Here is a 20,986-nt window from a genome sequence, read left to right as displayed (position 1 = left end):
GCCGAAAATTAGTAATTCAAGAGGACAGGCTTATCTTGGTTGTATGGTTGCTCGTGTGACCCATTTAAACAAATCTACATCGATGGCCTTTCATTTGATAGCGATTATGTCCAGAAAGATCAAGGTATTTTGAAATACCAGTGCTCAAGGGTTTTGAACTTCCCGTGGAAAAACGAATTTTCTTGTCAAAATAAACTAGAAAATAAATAATGACTCCCCTCTTTAGAATAGAATTTTCTTAGAAAAAGTCTCATGGCATCGATCTGAAATCAGCAGAGTTGTAAAAACACCACAGATTTTGATGGTGAAGTTGTAATAAACTAGTATGAACCGGTAGTATTAATTTAGGGGAGTTAGAATTTACTGTTACACCTTCAGTTAAAAAACATTTTCTTAAATATCTGATGTGAAATATTTTTGCTTTCCATTAGATTTATGCATCCATCAAACCGTTGCAAAGATTCTAATTCCCGAACTTGACGGGTGGACCGAAGATGAAGACCCTTTTGGTATACTTTTTTAGCTAAAGTTTCGTTTGCTTTGTGTTTTTCGTTTGTTTTGTGTTTTTTACATTTTTTACAAAATGACGGACTCGTGAGACCCTTGAAGGCTGTCCTGGGAAATTTTGCGCGCCTGAGGCGCCTTTGCGATGACCGGAGGGCAAAATTTCCACTACAGCTGAAACGAAGTCTTTCATTATTGTATTTTGCGAACTGTTTCCTTGAACGCTTTTCGAAATTTTGTTGAATACGTCAATTCAAGAAAAATTAGATGAGAATGAAGTCATGCATTTCCAGATAGTCGTGCAGAATTATTGCGAAAGATTAGCCGGTTAACAATATTCATTCTTACCAATGCACGCATTAGCCATTCTAATTACAGGACACAAAGTAATTAGATCTTTTTTTCCCTAAATTTAGAAACATTTGAAATCCATACACTGAAATCCAAAACGGTAAGTAATGCGAAATGCACTGAAGATGACTTACGTAGTTTGAAAAGAGAATGTTGGTTTTTAAATAGAATTAAATCATCAGTCGTTTGTTTTTTCTCCTGTTAATTGACAATTACTTTTAAGTAAATTAAAACTATAGGTTTTAGGAGCTCTAGTTAAATAGATAATTGCGCTTTAAACATTTTGTTTGTAGCCTCTTTTTAGTGATTTGGTTGGATCTTCATCATACTTTGAGGTCTTTGAAAAATCAAGACTGTGTTTTTGTGAGCTGTGCTTTTTTCTCTTTTTTGAGAAGATAAAAAATTAGCCTGTATTTTATGTTGCATTATTAGGAGACTGATGTATACGATATCGCTTTCGCCAATAAAAACACAGTTCTTGTGGTGTTCGAGGGGGATGTTGGGGTCGTGACGTTTAATGGAACGCGGTTTTACTGCAACATGTGTCACAAAAACCATTGTATCCATACAACGTACCTGAAGAAAAGACAAAAGGAAGATGAGCCACCTGAATTTTTGGATGATTATTTCAAGATCAAGCCATCCACTGAACACGCGAAAACCAAAGACGCAGTCTCTAAGAAGCAGATTCCATTTGATGTCCCTCTCCACATGAAACATACTACTCAATCCCCGAATGTGTATTTGCCAAAATTTGGAGAACTCTTTCTTTGTACTGACGACGATGAGTTATGCCGTGCAGATTGTGGTGGTGCTTTGATGACATCAAGCAGTTTTTATGACGTTCCGCTTTATTGCAAAGGATATTCGATTATGTGTAGAGGTGGGTTGTATAGTCTTTATGCACACTTTCTATATTTCTAGGTTGTATTTTATGCCACGTGCCTCATGGTTCTATTGTTTGTAATAAAAGTAGATAAATATTTAAAATCGTCATTTCAGTGAAGACAAAGGAATGCGAACTGTGCCACAAAGTTTGGGATTATGATGGTGGATGTCAATCCATTCTCAACATGGAAAAGTTTTTGGTGCACCACAGCCTTCTCAGAGACTACATGTATCATTTTCTCCATAGCAATAGGTACTATAAAAAGGAGTGAGGACTCGAGAAGTTTTTTCTTTTATCAAATATTTTATTACTTTGTGTTGGCATTATTAAAGATCTTAGCTCTAAAGCAAGGTCTAGAGTTTTGAGTCTAAACAGAATCTCACGTTAAACGAAAAATTATTTATATTGCCTTTATTATGTTATTCTTCAATTATACACCTTTAATTTACATGTTCACCTTCAGTTTACAATAAGACAATAAATATATAAGAATATCTTGACTGCATCAAAGATGCTTCTTATTTATTTATCTTTATTCTTTTTATGTTTCAAGTTGCACCCTTCACGGATATTACCAGATAATGGTGAAGGAACACAGTGACGCAGGAAGAACCCTTGAAAGATTCCGTTACAATGATTTACGGTCGTCGTGGTACGCTTTCCTCAATTTGTTGTCCATCTCTTTTGAAGACGGTGCTAAATGTGGTCAATGTGGCAAGATACCTGACATCGTAGTGTGTGATGCCACCGGAATGGGTTATCAACGAAAATTCCTGACAGCTGGTTTATCCGACAGTGGAAATCAATTTGTTCATAAAAGATATTCGTATGATTACCTTAATTGTTACTTATTACGTGAAACACAAGATATAAAAGGGGGCAGGCAGTTGCACCACGACACCTATGACAGTCAGTACGGCGGTGACCCGATTGTCAAATTTGTAAAATGCAGTTAGTATACCCGGGTATACCCAATTACTGATCGCAAAACAGATGGTGTGAGTATGAAAAGCAAAGCAAAATTTGTGTACTGTAAATGGTAAAAAAGCAAACTGTTCAAAAAAAATTGAGATTTTCTAAAAAAAATGTTCTAAATTTTGATTTATCAATTTTAAAAAGAAGAATTTTGTTTCGAAGACGACTTTCGCAAAATTTCTTCCAAAAATGATTAGGCCTTGTAAGTACAAAAGGGGCTTATGGTCCTTTTCAAAATGTTGCGTTCTGGAGCAAATGCTTGCCCCTGAATATATCAAAATACGTCAATTAAAATTTCAGGGAAATATTCACCACAATATTTTGTGACATGGCTAGATCTACAACGCAACTTGTTTGTTCTTTTTTAATCAAATAAACTTTGTCAGTAAGTAAAATTAATTATGTTGTCAAATTTCTCTGTTTTTGTTATTCCTCCAGAAAACATGAGGATAGAATTGCGATTTCAGAACAAAACATTCGGAAGAGGACGAAGAAATGGGTAGATGCGAAACTAACCAAATTCCAGTCGAACTCATTGATATTAGAGATGAGAACCAAATACAGAACCATCTATAACATTATGAAATGGTCATTGGACACATACACGAACGTTAAAAAGTTTCCCAAGAGCCTCAAAAAATATTTTTCAGCTACTTGTATCCACGTCACCGGTATGTTCTTATATCGAGCCATCTGACGCTGTTTGCGAATTGGCATTGAAAATGCTTCAGCCTAATGTCAAGTCAGACAGTAAGCTTATGGAAGAGATCCAACATCACCTACCACATTTCCACCTTCTCCTATCATCATTGACAATCGAAAACCAGCTTCCTGATGATTTTAAAGGTTTGCTTCTCGATTTGACAGACAAAGCTAAACAGCCTTTCAAAGTCGCTGAAAGAATTAACACTGAAAAGTGTACAAGCACATCAGAAATTTGTAGGTAAGATTGAAGTGAGTCTACATCTGATATATGTTTGTATCGAATACGTTAGGAAAGAATTCTTGAATTTTCGCTTTTTTGCAGGAATTTACTTGCGTGAATTGAGCTTTTCAAAATATTTCGTGACAGAAAACTGTCGCGATTCGGCTTTTCCTTCTTCTTATATTGATTTCCATTAATTTCTGTGAAGAAAAGGGCTAAAACCTGACGTTCTTCGACTAATGAGCCTCAAATGTGTCCCAAAATTATTCTTTCAGGCTTGGTTCTTCAGCAATTTTTTTCAGGGAAAAAGGGGATCCTTAATTGATTATTATAGACGGAAGAAAATTAACTTTTTTTGATTTGTTTTGTTTCTCACCCAGCTTGGAAAAATAGTGACATTAGTTAATGTTTCAATTAACTAATGAATTGAAAATAAACCTTTCTATCACCTGAGAAAATGTATCTTTGTACGTTTCATATTCCGTTTAAGCTTTCCCAATCTCCCACCTTTGCGTAAGCGTGGATGTTATGTCCAAGACAAGGTGGTAAAGAAGGAAAAGGATTGTCGAAAGAATTATAGAGGGCATCCAAATCTCACCTCTGGAATCTTCACTATTTATTGTCCACATGGTATTTTACTTTTTCTACTTTTTAACCTTTGGTCTTTTGGATTTTCAGAACTAACCATTAACATTTGAATTTCTCATTATCATGTCAGTTGTCTCAATTTACTATGATTCACATAGTGAATTTGAACACATTTATTATGTTTTAGGTGTATGTTTTGGTTTCCAAGTTATGGAAAAAGAAGAGTCGCCAAACATACCTTTTACGATATTCAAGACAAGACTTCCTACAGGTATAAACAAAGAAATTCTACAACTTCAGAACCACGTCGAGCATCATTTACTTGTTTAAAAACTACTGCCAAAAGGTCTTATTTTGAAACGAGATATGTTCTTTGCATAGTTTTCTTTTTGATTTTAGCACCCAAATACATCATTTACGACAACGCCTGTCATCTACACACGTACGCATTGAATAGAGATCCACTCTATTTCCAGTGGACGAAGTTTCTTGTCGACCGTTTCCATTGGAGAAACCATACCGGTAAGCTAGAAAGACCCAGATTGTTATAAAATTTTATTTGTCCTTCATGTTATTCAAATTGCTTTAATACAATTTCTTTACAAAGTATTCTACGACAAGAAACAGATTCAACACCTTTAACTCAAATTTTGTAACTTTTGAAACTTGCACTCAAAATGTTTCCTTTGAATCATTTTATTCCATGATTACGTGTATATTTTTCAGCTTGTTCACTGGGGTACAACATGGCCTTTTATTCGTTCCTGGAGAAAATCAATTCGGAGATCAACGAACAGGAAAATGCCAAAGTAAAAAAACTTAAATCACAGCTGGCGTACATGACCCCAGAACGATTTATCGCCCATTGCAAATTATTTTTCTGGTTCAGAAATAAAAAAGCAAATGAAAAATAGTTCATATATTATTACATTTTCATTTTCTTAGGGAAACTTATAATTAAGTTTTTTGTAAATAAATTTAAAGATGAATTCAAGACCAATAATTTAGTTTTATTGTTTACCTTTTTAATTATCCTATCCTGTCTTTTCACCAGATTTAAAGGTAGATTAAATTGAAGGTTTTTTATTTCTTTTACACTTAGTCATTTTTGTTTTGGGTGGTCAAATTTTTTTATCCTCCAGCCCCCCCCCCACCCCCACATTAAAATTTTTTTTTGGAAGAGCCAATTTTGATTTCTTGTCTCTTCGTTGTTTTTATTTCGAATTCCGAGTTTGTATCGTCCATCAGAAAACTAAAAGCTGAAAACCCCGAATAATACTATCTCGTATACAATCCGTGCCATAATATATTTGCACTTTTGGCTAATTTACCATTTTTCAAAAATTGAAGTTCGAGCGAGAATGTCAATTTCAGGCCCTCAACTTGATTCCATCGATTATTTCGATCCGGGAGGAATTTATTGGCTTCTAGGCTAAATTTCAAGCCCTACTGGACCATTTTTAAACTTTTGGATCCTCTGTTCCTAAGGTCCTAAGTGTTAAGTCTAGCGTTAAAACTCTACCCTTCGAACCTACTTTAGAGCACTTACAAATCGATTGTGGTTTCAAAACACCCCGGTGAATTTCCCTTTTACCAAGTACCAAGTGCCAAGTATTTTGTCCCTGATTGTAGCTAGAGTCAAAATGTCAATGAGGATTTTGATTTCTTGTCTCTTGGTCGTTTTTGTTTCGAATTCCGAGATTGTATCACCCATCAGAAAACTAAAAGCTGAAAACCCAAAATAGTACTATCTAATATATCTAGAGTCAATATGTCATTGAGGATTTTCATTTCGTGTCTCTTGGTCGTTTTTGTTTCAAATTCCGAGTTTGTGTCGCCCATCAGAAAACTAAAACTTAAGAAGAACCCCGAATAATACTATCTGGTATAGCTAGAGACAATATGTCATCGAGGGTTTTGATTTCGTGTCCCTTGGTCGTTTTTGTTTCGAATTCCGAGATTGTATCACCCATCAGAAAACTAAAAGCTGAAAACCCAAAATAGTAATATCTAATATATCTAGAGTCAATATGTCATTGAGGATTTTCATTTCGTGTCTCTTGGTCGTTTTTGTTTCAAATTCCGAGTTTGTGTCGCCCATCAGAAAACTAAAACTTAAGAAGAACCCCGAATAATACTATCTGGTATAACTAGAGACAATATGTCATCGAGGGTTTTGATTTCGTGTCTCTTGGTCGTTTTTGTTTCGAATTCCGAGTTTTTGTTGCCCATCAGAAAACTAAAACTTAAGAAGAACCCCGAATAATACTATCTAATATAGCTAGAGACAATATGTCATCGAGGGTTTTGATTTCGTGTCTCTTGGTCGTTTTTGTTTCGAATTCCGAGTTTTTGTTGCCCATCAGAAAACTAAAACTTAAGAAGAACCCCGAATAATACTATCTGGTATAGCTAGAGACAATATGTCATCGAGGGTTTTGATTTCGTGTCCCTTGGTCGTTTTTGTTTCGAATTCCGAGTTTGTGTCGCCCATCAGAAAACTAAAACTTAAGAAGAACCCCGAATAATACTATCTGGTATAACTAGAGACAATATGTCATCGAGGGTTTTGATTTCGTGTCCCTTGGTCGTTTTTGTTTCGAATTCCGAGTTTGTGTCGCCCATCAGAAAACGAAAACTGAAGAAAAACCCCGAATAATACTATCTAATATAGCTAGAGTCATATCTCTTTGAGGATTTTGATTGTGTGTCTCTTGATCGTTTTTGTTTCGAATTCCGAGTTTTTGTTGCCCATCAGAAAACTAAAACTTAAGAAGAACCCCGAATAATACTATCTGGTATAGCTAGAGACAATATGTCATCGAGGGTTTTGATTTCGTGTCCCTTGGTCGTTTTTGTTTCGAATTCCGAGTTTGTGTCGCCCATCAGAAAACTAAAACTTAAGAAGAACCCCGAATAATACTATCTGGTATAACTAGAGACAATATGTCATCGAGGGTTTTGATTTCGTGTCCCTTGGTCGCTTTTGTTTCGAATTCCGAGTTTGTGTCGCCCATCAGAAAATTGAAACTTAAGAAGAACCCCGAATAATACTATATAATATAGCTAGAGACAATATGTCATCGAGGGTTTTGATTTCGTGTCCCTCGGTCGTTTTTGTTTCGAATTCCGAGTTTGTGTCGCCCATCAGAAAACTAAAACTTAAGAAGAACCCCGAATAATACTATCTGGTATAGCTAGAGACAATATGTCATCGAGGGTTTTGATTTCGTGTCTCTTGGTCGTTTTTGTTTCGAATTCCGAGTTTGTGTCGCCCATCAGAAAATTGAAACTTAAGAAGAACCCCGAATAATACTATATAATATAGCTAGAGACAATATGTCATCGAGGGTTTTGATTTCGTGTCCCTCGGTCGTTTTTGTTTCGAATTCCGAGTTTGTGTCGCCCATCAGAAAACTAAAACTTAAGAAGAACCCCGAATAATACTATCTGGTATAGCTAGAGACAATATGTCATCGAGGGTTTTGATTTCGTGTCTCTTGGTCGTTTTTGTTTCGAATTCCGAGTTTGTGTCGCCCATCAGAAAACTAAAACTTAAGAAGAACCCCGAATAATACTATCTGGTATAACTAGAGACAGTATGCCATTGAGGATTTTGATTTCGTGTCCCTTGGTCGTTTTTGTTTCGAATTCCGAGTTTGTGTCGCCCATCAGAAAACTAAAACTTAAGAAGAACCCCGAATAATACTATCTAATATAGCTAGAGTCAGTATGCCATTGAGGATTTTGACTTCGTGTCCCTTGTTCGTTTTTGTTTCAAATTCCGAGTTTGTGTCGCCCATCAGAAAACTAAAATTTAAGAAGAACCCCAAATGGTACTATCTAATATAGCTAGAGTCATATCTCTTTGAGGATTCTGATTTCGTGTCTCTTGGTCGTTTTTGTTTCGAATTCCGAGTTTGTGTCGCCCATCAGAAAATTAAAACTTAAGAAGAACCCAAAATAGTACTATCTGGTATAGCTTGAGTCATATCTCTTTGAGGATTTTGATTTCGTGTCCCTTGGTCGTTTTTGTTTCGAATTCCGAGTTTGTGTCGCCCATCAGAAAATTAAAAGCTACTGCTACTGGTAAGGACCTAACAGAAGCACTATAAGATTTTTTAGCATGGAAGCATTCTGAGAAGTGTAAAGGGATAGAAAAACAGCTTCTTGAAAACAATTCCGAAATTTTATCGACCATTCCTATTTGAGAGGTTACGAGCGTCAGATAGCACTCTATTGAAGTCAGAGGGCCCTATATCCAATATGGAATGTGAATTTCAGTTACCTGGAGTGTTTTATATATAATTCCGAAATTTTATCGACCTTTCCTAGAGGTTTACTACCCTCAGACGGTCTTCGATAGTAGCTGTTGACGTTATCTATTTTCAATGTAATTTTTGTACTCATTTGACTTTCATTTCAAAAATCAACGGTTACTCCAAGGTCTTAGACAATCAAGCAAACTTAGACAATTGTGCAACCCCAGCTAACGTTCACAACGCCCATATAACGTTAGATGAACGTTGAAACAACGTTGTGTGCCAGCTGGGACGTTTAACATTTTGGAAAGGTATTCAATCAATAAAATCATTTCGAACTACAGATTTATTACTCTGAAAACGTTAATTCGAGTACTCCATGTATAACAAAATGAAGAAGTTTACAATGATAGAATATCTCTTATAAAAAATATAAAAATACAAAATAGAATTTCAAAAAATATATGAAACACAAAACCTTTAACACTTGGTTACACCTATAACCCAACGGTTAAAAAAGCCACTTTTTGTATCGACTTCATCGATGTTCATTCTGCGAAATTTGATCAAAAGATATTCTGATATTTCATATACAAAGTTCCCTTATACTCAATTAACAAAAAAGAAAAAAAGTATACAGAAGAAGAGAGATCTCTGAGCCAAAATCATCATCTCTTGATTAATCTCTACGCTCCTAATTTTTTTATAGTAAATCATATATTATATATATAAAACTATACAAAGCCATTGCTCAATCGGAATAGTGAGCGCTCAAGCATTAGATTCGTGCATTTTCCTCTAACCATTCTTTTTATCAATTCCATGATAACCTTAAAATAGAAGAAAATGAAAATTGTTTCCCAAAGAGAATTACAGAAAATTCGAATAGCGAGAGGTATTAGAGAGAATCAGGCAGAGTTGACTGTACGTTGACCATTTAATTTGTGTCAAATTCTAGGCTTAGCATTGTTCTTATATTGTTCTCGCTTTAGACATCCATGTTTTTTTTTAATACTCGGACTAAAAAAGCAAATATTTATCCAATTCAATTAAATGTAATGGCTTCAAGCAGACTTAAATAACTTTACACTAACCTCTGGCAACAACCATCTTTCAATTACCATATCCACCAATACTGAAGAAAAACGGTTTTCGATAATCATTTTCGCATCAATGGTGAGTGATGACTTTATGCAATCGATAGCGAATTTGCGCTAAAAAGGTCAAAGATATTATTTTTTGTTCTCGTTTAGAACTAGATTTTTTATTTCACGAACTGGACACAAAACTGTGTTAAAATAATTATATTCGATTGAAAGAGTCAATATTTTACATGGAGAGCCAAGTAATCTAGGACTTTTAGGCATTCTCTCGATTGTTTTTGAGGGAATCACAGCCAGCTGACTTGGCTATCTAAGACATCCCCTTCTCGCAGACCCAGTAGGATTTTATCAGCCAGTGGGGGTAAAAATAACCAAAACTCGACGAGGATTGATTATCCGATCTTTTGTATGGCACGGGGATTTGAAATCCATTGTCTTCGAGCCAAAAAATACAGTGGGGATGGAAAAAATAGCACAATATTTTACAGTGAAGATTTGCTTATCTGATCATTTTCAGTGGAGACAGAAATTTGAGTACAGTTTCCACTGGGGACAATATTTTGGCTAATTTTTCCAGTGGGAAGGGGTCCCAGTGGGTCTGTGAGAAGGGGGTGTTCTAGGACTCGGCCATCGCTCTTAGAAATTTAAAAAAATAACGTGAATTTCTTTGGTTTAAAAAAAGTAAGGAATGCTAAAATTCTTTGAAAGAGACTTCATTAATACATTTTAAAGCCCACCCTGTATAAAAAGCCTTGTTGAGCTGTATTGAGACATTTACCTAAGCATATCAATATTAACCACGATATTTTACTACGATCGCAATCACTTAAAGTGGTCATAATGCATTATCAAAAAATCAAACGAATCATTAAAAAAAACATTACCAAACCGAAATTTTGAAGAATTTATTTTCTGGAAAAAAGTTTATACCACAAGAAAAAAACAACCTTGAAATCAAGCAGTGAAGGCAAAACTTTACGGCCCAATCTGTTTTAAAATCTAAATTATCGTTACTTCTATCAGCTAAACAAGCTCATGTTAAAAATTCCTTTTAGAAAATGACAAAGCGAAAGATTTCAGAGAACTTTTTACGCTAGGTAGAGCTGAACAGTCTTCATGCCGTAAAATGTTAGACAACAGAACTTACTTTTGAAGATGACATAGTTTTCATAAAAAATCTATTTTCTTCTGCATCCCGATCGTTGACAAGTTTCGTGACAATTTTGGTACGACAGGCAGGATAAATTCCTTTCAGAATCTGGAGGATATAGCTCTAAATGAGAAGCAATTATAAAGTTTATATAGTAGAAGTAAACATATTAGACTTCAAGAACGAATCATATACAAATTCCTTATCCACCATCGTCCAAAAGATAGTTATAATCAAAGTTGTTCGAAACTAAGTATGAGTTTAGGTACAAATTTTAGTCATAATTCTTGAAATTCATAAGCTGTTTGAACGTGGAGCATTCTTTTCTGCAATATAGTTATGTCAATAATATATTTGAAAAGGAGAAATCAAATTAACCATATTGCACTAAAAATATTTCGACCAAATATTATTTTCGATCGTTCGCATGATGTTATTAGATCAATTATACGTTATCTTTTTTCTTAAGACTGTTTTCTTAAGAAAGGTTTGCATGAATCGCAAAATTATCACTGAATGAAGTTACCTCTAATTGCCTATCTCGTTTGAAGAGCAGCATTGATTCTATATGTTTATCATCACCCTGAAGAATATGTTCTTTGATCCTGAAATGTAATTGGCAAGAGATTGTTGTTGCTGGAAAAGGTCCTTTAACTCCCAGCGGATTTTATTACAACTACTTTCTATTCATAAAAAAACATTTAATGTCTCAAGGGATATGATCACCATGGAAATTATTTGGATACGAGGTAAGTGATGTTCGTGACGTAATTTATGAAAAGGTCTATCAATCACTTACATTTGTATTACTTGAGATTCTGATGAACACCCACAATCACGATCGTCCGCGGCACAGAATATGTGGTACTCCAGCAAACAACTTTGGCACTGGAATGTTTGTGTTGCCGTCAATACCGCATTACAATAGTGGTTGTGTTGGCGGCAGGTTTTTTCAAATGATACGCCTTTCAACAAACAACAGTATTCTGTTGTTTGGTCATTAAACAAGAGATGAATCTTTCTCTCCGTATCTCCGAACACAAAGAGACCGGCTTCTGTACTAATGGAAACAGATATTCCGAAGGCTAAAAATACACCAACAAGCTCAAAAATACCTGAAAAAAGAAATTTTTCTTTGCATTTTCTAGGTTTATAATTCATCATACTTTATATTTTATCATATATTTTAGCAAATATGTCTGAAGTCAAATTTGAGCCATAACTAAGTGATGTTAAATCATAGAGAAATAAAAAATGTCGCATTAATTGTCGTCTATACATGAAGTCTGTAACAAACCTGAGCAGTTGTTTATCTGTCATCGTTATATGTCAATACTGGTCGTTCTATACTATGAGCAAAATATTTGTCATTATTTGTAATTACGTTTACAAAGGTGTCAGTTGGTCAGTTTAATCAGTTATGAGGTTCTTGCAAGTTCTACCAAAGTTTAGACGTTTGTTGTTTTGGTGGCTTGCATAAATAGAAAAATATGTAAAAAAATGTCTTATTAATTGTCGTCTACATGAAGTCTGTAACAAACCTGTACAGTTGTTCATCTGTCATCGTTATATGTCAATACTAGTCGTTATTTACCGGGTTCAACAAGAAAAGTCCATCCATGAAAATTCTGTAGTCTTCAAAAGTAGTCAAAATATTTCATAACACAATAGACATCCCTGTCTCATAGCCCCGGTAGAACTTCTTCTTGCAGTGAGGATGAAAATTTTTATCGAAATCTCAATGGGATAGAAACCCTTTTGTCCTCAGGTAAAAAACAATCAAATGCAGTGAAATCAAAATTAAAAAAATCATAGCATCAGACTCTTGAAATATTTGAACCTTGCTTTTCCTATCTTTGTTCAGCTTTGTTGCATAAAAAGTTAGTCATTTTTTGAAGTAGACCTAAAACGGCTAAAAATGACCAAAAACAGCAAAAATGACCTAATTCACCACGTAATGCAACTCATTATCTGAGAGAGATACGCAAAATCTGAACACAACAGCAAGGTTCAAATATTCCAAAACGTCTGGTGTCACTATTTTTGAAGCAGAAGAAAAACCTGGAAAAACTACATTTTCTTTTTCATCTTCATTTTCCAAATTTTCAAAAGTCTTTAATCTATTTGATTATTCTCCTTGAAAATACCTTTCCAACGGTGTATAGTATTTTTGATATAGCATATAAATACATGCTGAGAACATTTGAAAAGTTTATTTTCTTTCTAGGAGAGTCGAGTTTCGAGTTTACATGGATTTTTGTTGAACGATGAAAATTTCTTACTAGAATCTATTGTTTTCTGGATTATTTGTTCTTCCAGCTCCTTCTTGTTTGTTGCACCAAATAAGGTTTGCACGACCTCATAATTCATATCACCGAAACCATTTTTGATCTATCGATTAAAAAGAAAATATCTCTTGACAAGACGAAAATAAACCAAAACATATTCTCTCTCTAGGAATTGAATACAACAAGTTCCGAAGTCTGTACATCTTTTGCAGTTCTGTTAAACAAAGCTTATGTTTCATCTAACCTTGGGTAAGGGGGAAAATCGCAAAAGAAACTCGACCTTTATTCCATATCCCAGCAGGCATCCTATTTTATCCAGGCGAACTTAGAATTTCGCCGGTTCAAGCATGAAGAAAAATAGAATTCACCAGGTTGCCGCCTCAATTAGTGCATATTAGTGCATATTAATGCTTATCAATGCACTGGGATTGCTAAGTTTTTTAAATAAAATTTACTTAATGATCAAGAAAAAAATGTACTAACCCACTCAAGCATAACATCAAGGTTCGATAAGCAGCCTAATATTGTAGCCAACTTCATAAATGGCGAAAACTGAGGAGTCGCAAACAAGGCAAAAGAAATACATTCTCCTGTTGTATCAAAATGAAATGGCTCCAAGTCCGTACCAGCAACCAAACAGCGATACCTAAACAATAAAAGTTCAATTCATTGTATAAGTACTTTTCTCTCTATAATACGAATCACATTTCATTTTCCCTCGGACTACCGGGTGTGCCAGAAATAAGTTACCCTCTTTGACTTTAAATTAATTGTAATGAATAGAGATGAAATGTATTTCCACTATGTAATAAGTACTGATTTACGCGGTAAGCGTCTCTGTAAATACATTTTTTATCATCTGTGGTCCGAGATTGCAGATGTGCAGCATTTCTAATGAAGTATTTTTCTCAAAACTTTTAAACCTTCTCTATGTTTCAGAAAGATGATGTACACACAGAAAAAGCTTTGGAAACTCTTGGAAAGATGTTAATTTTTTGTGAAGATTGAAGAATCCTCCTCCTGTTGATGCCCAACGGAGATCATTAATAAGGGAAAGGGTAGACTAGTAAACCACGTCGTTGTATTTCGCTGCAGACTAAACTTTCAATGGGATCTATTTTTTTTTAATGTTTTCTGAATACAACGACTAGTTCCAAATGGCGCTATTTACTAAATAAACGGTGGAGTGCTTTTTATACCGCGGTGGAGTGCTCACTAAAAACAGCGCACTCACTCTCACAGATTAGAATAAAAAAGTAAACAAAACTCGGTACTTTTTATGCTTTATTATTATTTTTTTTTTTCACATCCTGATTATTTTTTGATTTTAATATTATAAAAGAAGGTGAGTACAATGGAATATCAGTCATAGGAGCTTTTTTTTGAAAAAATTGAAAGTTCTTTCTCCCATAATTATCATGCATAAATGCACTAACAAGATACCAACAACAAGACAAGGAGTTATTCACAAAAAGTATGATATTTTTGTCTGAATGAAAAGAATGTGAACTGGACTGTACCTACCAGCTATAGGTACCCCAAAACAAAAATATTCATATAAGGGAGGAAATCTTTTTCAAAAGAAAAAGATAAACATTTTTTCAGAAAAACGACATCAAAAATATAAAAGATCAGGCCACTGCAGGCATAAGAATACTTTTTTTTTTTTGTAGAAGCCAAAAAGAAAAATGTTTTCAAAAAAGCAACACCTTTTATTTTACAAAACATAAAATTATATGTATTTGTTCATATTGACCTTCAATTTTGCTATAAAAATGATATATATAGTATCTCCATAAAATTACTTCTAAATCCAAGTAGATTTTTTTTAATTGGCAAAAATCCAATCAAAATTTTCATAAACTTTCAAACTGTAAGTTTGAAAAACTTTGACGTATAAATTTCAGTCTGAACTTGTTCAACAACACCAGGGGACAACACAAAATGACAAGGTAGAAGTCTGCCGGGGGGCACTGACCTTGGTGACTAACGGGGACGTGCCACGCTGGAGTTTGAAAAGTGGACCCTGTGAGATGTGAATGTTAGGTAAATTTGGGACCCATTCAGAACGAAAAATGATTTGATCGAAAAAATCAAAATATTTTCCCACTTTAACCCTGCAAATTGACAAAAGTGACTTAAAGTAGACAAAAAATTCAAATATTTTTAAATTTCCACCCTAAAAATTGTCTACATCTTGAAAATTAGTACCGTGAGATTTGGTAACTTGCATCAGTGGAGGCTAACATGCATAGCCCTCAAATGAAAGACCTGGCTGGTCATTAAAATACAACTACGCAGCTCCACTCGCAGCTCTCCTCTACCATTTTTGTTTTGATTTAACTTTGTATTTTGATGACCAGTCAGGTGTTTCATTTGAGGGCTATGCATATGTTAGCCTCCACTGATGCAAGTTACCCAATTGCACGGTAAATTTTGGGACCCTATTAGATATCTCTAGAGTCTGAAAAAGGGACCCTGATCAGCGGCATGTCCCCGTACTTAATTTTGACTAAGTGCTCCCCCCTGGAAGTCTGCCAGTAGTGAAAACCCAAAACATCCTCGTACATCTAACATTTAGAGCCAAAGGTAGTGAATTCCAGCTAAACGACGGGCATCCGAAAGCCCAGGAAACCAGTCATCTCAATGTAAAATATTGTTATTTTCATTCACAAATAGAACCAAGATGTGTCTCAGTGGTCAGCTAGTCAGAATATTGTTTCCGCATAAAAAGCAGTCAATTTTTAAATTCAAATTACCACTTCACTTTTCATCATTCCACCGCCACCACCAAAAATGTTATATAAATACCATATACTTTCCATTATAATTTTTGAGGATTTCTGTAGCCATTTTGGAGTTACATTCTCTGGGATAAGGTTATCAGGTTTAACTTGTATATACCCATAGAAAAAAGCAGTGATCTGTTACCCAATGAATGTGAGTCCCTGCAAAAAGTATCCTGCATATAGTCATGGAATCTCAGCTGTGTCATAATGTCATAAATATTGCACTTGTACTAGAGATTTACCAGCGTATCAAGCCAACAAAATTTAAAAGATCCCAGTGTTAAAACATGTCATGAATGTTTATAACCATACATAATCAAAAAATCTTTCAATCACAACAATCACATGAAAAAGTGAGAGTATAATCCATATATGAGTTTGTTTGTTTTTGTGAATAAATCAACGTCCCAACCAAGCCAGAAACAATGTATGAATAAATCTCAGATAGATAATGCCAAGACAGTTTAACTCTGTGTTTATAAACATTTAAAAGCATTAAAAAAATTCTCTTCTCAGTTTAGCAAAGAAGTTGTCCTCGCCACGTTTTTCTGTTTGTGTTTATATATTTTTTCCCATCCATAACTCCGAGAAACTCAAATATTGCGATGAGAATAGAAGAAAAAATAAGCCGTGTCCATTCATTTTATCTTCCCTCTTTTTCGAGGGAACGTTACCTGAGATTAGATTGAAGCAAAATCCCGTATTGCACCGTTTGGAACTAGTCTGTCTTTCCAATCCCACTCTCCCGCGGCAATTTCTATTTTTTATAAGAACTCTTTATCATAAGCACTATTCCCGCGTTCCTGTGTCCAAGGAAAGACAGACGCTTGCTAGTCTAGGGAAAGGGAAGTCACAATCGAGATGAATAAATAAGCACCAAAACTTTGTACTTTAATGTTATGGTTGAAGAAGTCCTTTCTTTTATGAATTGATAATCTTGTTTTCAGCCTTTTTTGATATTTTTTAAAAATTACGTTTTAGATCTTTTGACATAACTCGGGGACATAACTTTTGAACTTTAATGAAGTAAAATTAAAAGGTGATACACAAAATTTTAAGTTAGGCTTTTCTCTGAATTATCTCGAGACAATTTTTGAAAAATCTTTGAACTACTGCCTGCAATATCAAATTAAAGAGGGTAACATATTTCTGGCACACCCGGTATTGAGTTAAATGTAACAAAGATAGATGGAGAGGCAACGGCTTTCCATACCTTTGAAAAGTTTTGGGGCAGTATTTAGTATTTTAAAAAAGAAAAAGAAAATAAAAAAGAAAAGAAGAATGCGCAAAAAATCTCAGGAACTCATTTTATATACTTTATAGATACAAGTCGCGTGTCAAACGTTGTTTTTGGAGGAGACCAATGCCTTTCGAGCCAGTATTTAGGGCAAAGTGATTCCTCATTCCACTTTGAGTCTGCCCACTGTTCCCCAGTTGGAAGATCGGAAGCTTTGAAGGAGGCCTAAAATATCAAAACATATTTAACATAAGGACAGAGTCTCACTTAAAAATTTTCATTCTTAAACCGCCTAGTATAGCGATGCTTCAGCTACTTAAAACTTAGATTTACAACCTCTCCGTGGCAGTATGCCAACACAAAAAGGTCGATACATATTTTTTCAAATGCCACTTTGTTCCTTGAAATTTTGCAGTCAAAATGTTTTATACCAACATATTGCTGGTAGCACGAAACTCGAGGATTTGAAAGAATCCTATAATGGGAAATTAATTCTGATAGATCTTTCTGCTAAAGAATTAATAATAACAAAATAAGTCCTATTGCATGGAAAAAAGTTCGAGTGATTTTTCTATCCAAACATTTTTTTCGGGGCATTGCTGTTTTAAATCTAGTAGTTTGGTAACAGACGAACGATTAGAGTTTTTCATTTATGTATAGGACACTTCAGTAGGTCTATAATAAATGAATTAATAGACTAACCATACTGCTTTTAGCACGGAACTCGAAGAAACTTTTCAATATCTTATCCAACGACGCTACATCAGATTTTCTTGTCGATCGATATTGGATGTCATTGGGCCACCACTCTGGCTTCAAGGAAGGAATCCATGGCTGCCATGCCTCTGGAAATAAAACAACAGATATCAAAATTAGCATTTCACTATTCGTCCTTGCAATCAGCAAAGCAGTGTGAAGAGGAAAACTCAGTAACGTGATCAAGTAAACAAAAATTTCAGCATGAAGATGAAACAATGCATTAGTATCCGAAATGTTATAATTGATATTGATGAAGATTTAAAGATTGAATTTGAAATGAAGTCGAAAATGATTTACCAGTGTACCATCTGACCAAGTTACGAACGAGATCTCTTTTTTTGAGGGTGTTCATCTTCTCCCAGTAAACCGGGATTTCAAAATCCTCCGCCTCATTTTCCACTCCAGCGAACTTATTTTGCACCGATCGTTTACCTAATTGAGGAGTTTGGATGAACAATCAATAAAATTCGAGTACTTTTGCAGAATACAGTTGAATCTCGATAATAGTACCATGGATAAGTATCATTTTTCTTAAGCCCCCTGAACTTTCTTACCCTTTTCAGGCTAAGAAAAATTGGATAAGTAGTACTACGGACAAGTAGTACTACGGACGAGTAGTACTACGGACGAGTAGTACGCGGCTAAAAGTATTATCACTTTTCTGCGTTCCCTTGAAGAGAAAAAGTTGGGAATAAGAAAGACTCGGGACGGGCTTAAGTAGGACATTTGTAATAGATTGGAGAAACAACATTGCCTGTTTCAAAATTCGAAGATATGAGTCTCTAAAAACTTAGACAAAAGTCTTAATTGACTGATTTTTTCCACTTAATTTTATGGTTTGAAATTTTCTAGTCAAGCATCCTGTTAAGTAGGACAATTTGAACATTCTCATATAATAAGTAATAACTTAAGGTAGATTCTTACAATTAGTACCATTTTTCTTTGGTCCCATGCGTATACTTATACTTATCGAGATTCAACTGTGCTTTATTTTAATAATTACTAACTTAAAACTTATCATAGAAGCTAGTCCATGAAATTTATTCCTCAGATTACTGAGGTTCATTCTTTAATATTTTACCTACCTTTGTAATGCGATGCAAGAGACTTCAAAAACTTAAGAATCCAACATTATTGCAAGGTATTTCTTAGAAAATATAATTGATTCAACATAACTTAAAAAGAAAACAACAATGTTCAAGAAATTAAAAATTTAGATCGGGGGCTATTACTTTGAAAATTGAGGAAGGGCTCGGAATCTCCTTTCGCCGCAATCTCGAACTGCTTTTGGACATCGTCATTTCTGACGAACTCCATCATCTTGCTGGTGGTACCTGAAAGAAATAACATAATCATGTAGACAAAAACGTACAAAATTTTCCGGAATAAACAGCTTTGTAATCGATGGAAGAAAGGCAGTAACTATGTCTTATATAAAACACTAGATAGAGCAACTCAATCCCTGCATGAAGCAAAGTCAAGCACTATCTACCACAATTCGGTAAAAGTGATTTGTTCATTCAAAACAAAAGATGGGAAACGATATATTATCTGTTTTGAATGAACTAGTCACTGGTACCGCAAACTTGTGGTCTACTTTTTAAGCAAAGATTGTGCATTGTTTTGCTTCATCTGTCTTCAAATTTCCATGGCATGGGAAAATGTAAAATAGCTTTATCTAGTGTTTCAAATAACATTTAATGCGGTTTTAAACATGTTTACTGTAAATTTTAACATCCGATCTGAACTATCACATATCGTATGCAAGAAACTGTAAAAATAGTCACTGCAACTTTCCCAACCATTCTTTTTGTATAAAATTTATTTTACTTATGATTATTCCAAAGCACTCTTGAATCATACTGCATCCTTAAGTAGGGCACTCTATAAAGAATCTCAATTTTTTTTATTTACCAGCAAGCCATATTTCTGACTGAGAGGTTAGCGCAAAAACAGCAATGGGCGTTTTCGTTAGCATTGAAACTTGATTAATCTAAAAAAAAGGTTGCAAAGATTAAAAAAAAAGAAAAACAGTGAATAATACAGTAGACAAAGATTTGGACCACGTTCTTTCAGACTAAAATCAACATGATGATTAAACACTTCGTTGGAAGCAGAAAAAATACACAAACATCCTATCTATGTCTATTTAAATTCAAATTTGAATTTGAACATGATAATTTTTAAGTATATTTAAATAGACATGAAACTTTAAAAACAGTGAATAAAAAACGCCAGCTTTCACTGGTCAAAACTTATTACTATTATTCAACTTTTTCCTCTATAAGAAAACCTTTTTACTTTGAAAAATATCACAAAGGCTAGAATAGATTTAGGCTTTCATCATTTCTTTTTCAAATGTTTTTAGGAAAGAACTGTTGCTCGTAATGTTCGTAATACATACAAGGTTTTCCAACTGCTCCAACTTGACCTTTTCTTTAGCTCTGCGCTTCCTACCATCTGTAATGTAATCCAGCTGAAAAGTGAAAGGATGAAGGAGTATCCTTGAGGGAATCTTTCTAATATAATCAAGCCATATTGAAACAATTAATGTAGTTTTGACTATCAAATTTGAAGCTTCTTCCTCCATCAAGAGGCTGAAAAGAGATGTCTTACCTTCAGCAAAAAATTCAAAATTACTCTTATTAACTTACAGATTTTTCCCAACCAGCTCCATTCTTGCCAACCCGCTTTCTCTTGACACCTTGTTTGCCACTATCATTAATTACAGAAATTTCGTTAATTACAGACATACTTATCATAAAACTGAAAGAAAAGAACGTTACCTTATTAAGTACTAGAGAAAAATGCCACTCGTTGAATGAATTACTTCTTCTTTTTAAATAAAGCCAGCAAGAGTAATCCCTTAATTGCTAAAGGGTACTTAAAGGTTGAATGCACTCATGGTTAATTTTTGAAAGATTTTAAAGGGGTATAACGTTCAAGATGAAGTTCAAGCCAAAACACCTACTGCCTTCACCAAGTGTATGATACTTTATCGTTTTGGGATGAAACATGGTGCATTACCATTATGTATGAATCTTTTCCCAATTTACAAAAACGATTTTAAGCTTGGCCAAGTTTTACACAAGATTTAAAATGGGCTTTTCCAGAAAAAAAACCGTATACCCCCTGTTGAGGAGGTCCATCCCTCTGTGGCTGGAAA

At 34.5% G+C, this 20,986-nt stretch overlaps 2 protein-coding genes across 3 annotated transcripts; one reads left to right on the top strand and one right to left on the bottom strand.

The window, feature by feature from the left end:
* The first annotated feature begins 435 nt into the window (after positions 1-435).
* On the top strand, positions 436-5,306 carry LOC136811159 (uncharacterized). Its single transcript, XM_067067775.1, has 10 exons — positions 436-509; positions 921-955; positions 1,288-1,738; positions 1,858-1,996; positions 2,298-2,570; positions 3,158-3,662; positions 4,135-4,274; positions 4,420-4,503; positions 4,632-4,754; positions 4,959-5,306. The coding sequence occupies exons 3-6, from the start codon at positions 1,396-1,398 to the stop codon at positions 3,414-3,416; spliced, it is 1,014 nt and encodes a 337-aa protein (XP_066923876.1). The 5' UTR covers positions 436-509; positions 921-955; positions 1,288-1,395; the 3' UTR covers positions 3,417-3,662; positions 4,135-4,274; positions 4,420-4,503; positions 4,632-4,754; positions 4,959-5,306.
* Positions 5,307-9,059: 3,753 nt separating this feature from the next.
* LOC136811158 (uncharacterized) lies at positions 9,060-20,701 on the bottom strand. 2 transcript variants are annotated; one of them, XM_067067773.1, is made up of 14 exons: positions 20,475-20,699; positions 20,225-20,296; positions 19,735-19,813; positions 19,053-19,154; positions 18,118-18,252; positions 17,764-17,906; positions 17,141-17,286; positions 13,519-13,681; positions 13,030-13,138; positions 11,547-11,862; positions 11,274-11,352; positions 10,745-10,870; positions 9,589-9,708; positions 9,060-9,324 (listed from the first exon to the last, which is right to left on the bottom strand). In XM_067067773.1, the coding sequence occupies exons 1-14, from the start codon at positions 20,580-20,582 to the stop codon at positions 9,229-9,231; spliced, it is 1,794 nt and encodes a 597-aa protein (XP_066923874.1). In that variant the 5' UTR covers positions 20,583-20,699; the 3' UTR covers positions 9,060-9,228. The 2 variants fall into 2 exon arrangements, with proteins under 2 accessions (XP_066923874.1, XP_066923875.1); XM_067067774.1 differs by having other exon boundaries at positions 9,237-9,324; positions 9,589-9,629; positions 20,475-20,701.
* Between the last annotated feature and the right edge of the window lie 285 nt (positions 20,702-20,986).

Source organism: Clytia hemisphaerica, unplaced genomic scaffold (genome assembly GCF_902728285.1).
Source record: "Clytia hemisphaerica strain Z4C2 unplaced genomic scaffold, Clytia hemisphaerica genome assembly, whole genome shotgun sequence".
Classification (NCBI taxonomy): Eukaryota; Metazoa; Cnidaria; class Hydrozoa; order Leptothecata; family Clytiidae; genus Clytia; species Clytia hemisphaerica.
The sequence above is the reverse complement of the archived record's forward strand: the minus strand, read 5'-3'. Positions and strand labels throughout refer to the sequence as shown.

What these genes read in the sequence shown, in the direction of transcription:
- LOC136811159 (XM_067067775.1), top strand. Translation starts at nt 1,396, where the DNA reads ATGTGTCACAAAAACCATTGTATCCATACAACGTACCTGAAGAAAAGA. An exon ending in ATATTCGATTATGTGTAGAG is followed by an intron (nt 1,739 to 1,857) that starts GTGGGTTGTATA and finishes TCGTCATTTCAG; the next exon opens with TGAAGACAAAGGAATGCGAA. An exon ending in TTTGTTCATAAAAGATATTC is followed by an intron (nt 2,571 to 3,157) that starts GTATGATTACCT and finishes TTATTCCTCCAG; the next exon opens with AAAACATGAGGATAGAATTG.
- LOC136811158 (XM_067067773.1), bottom strand. Translation starts at nt 20,582, where the DNA reads ATGATAAGTATGTCTGTAATTAACGAAATTTCTGTAATTAATGATAGT. An exon ending in GAGCTGGTTGGGAAAAATCT is followed by an intron (nt 20,297 to 20,474) that starts GTAAGTTAATAA and finishes TTCACTTTTCAG; the next exon opens with CTGGATTACATTACAGATGG. An exon ending in TCCGTGCTAAAAGCAGTATG is followed by an intron (nt 17,287 to 17,763) that starts GTTAGTCTATTA and finishes TTGATATTTTAG; the next exon opens with GCCTCCTTCAAAGCTTCCGA.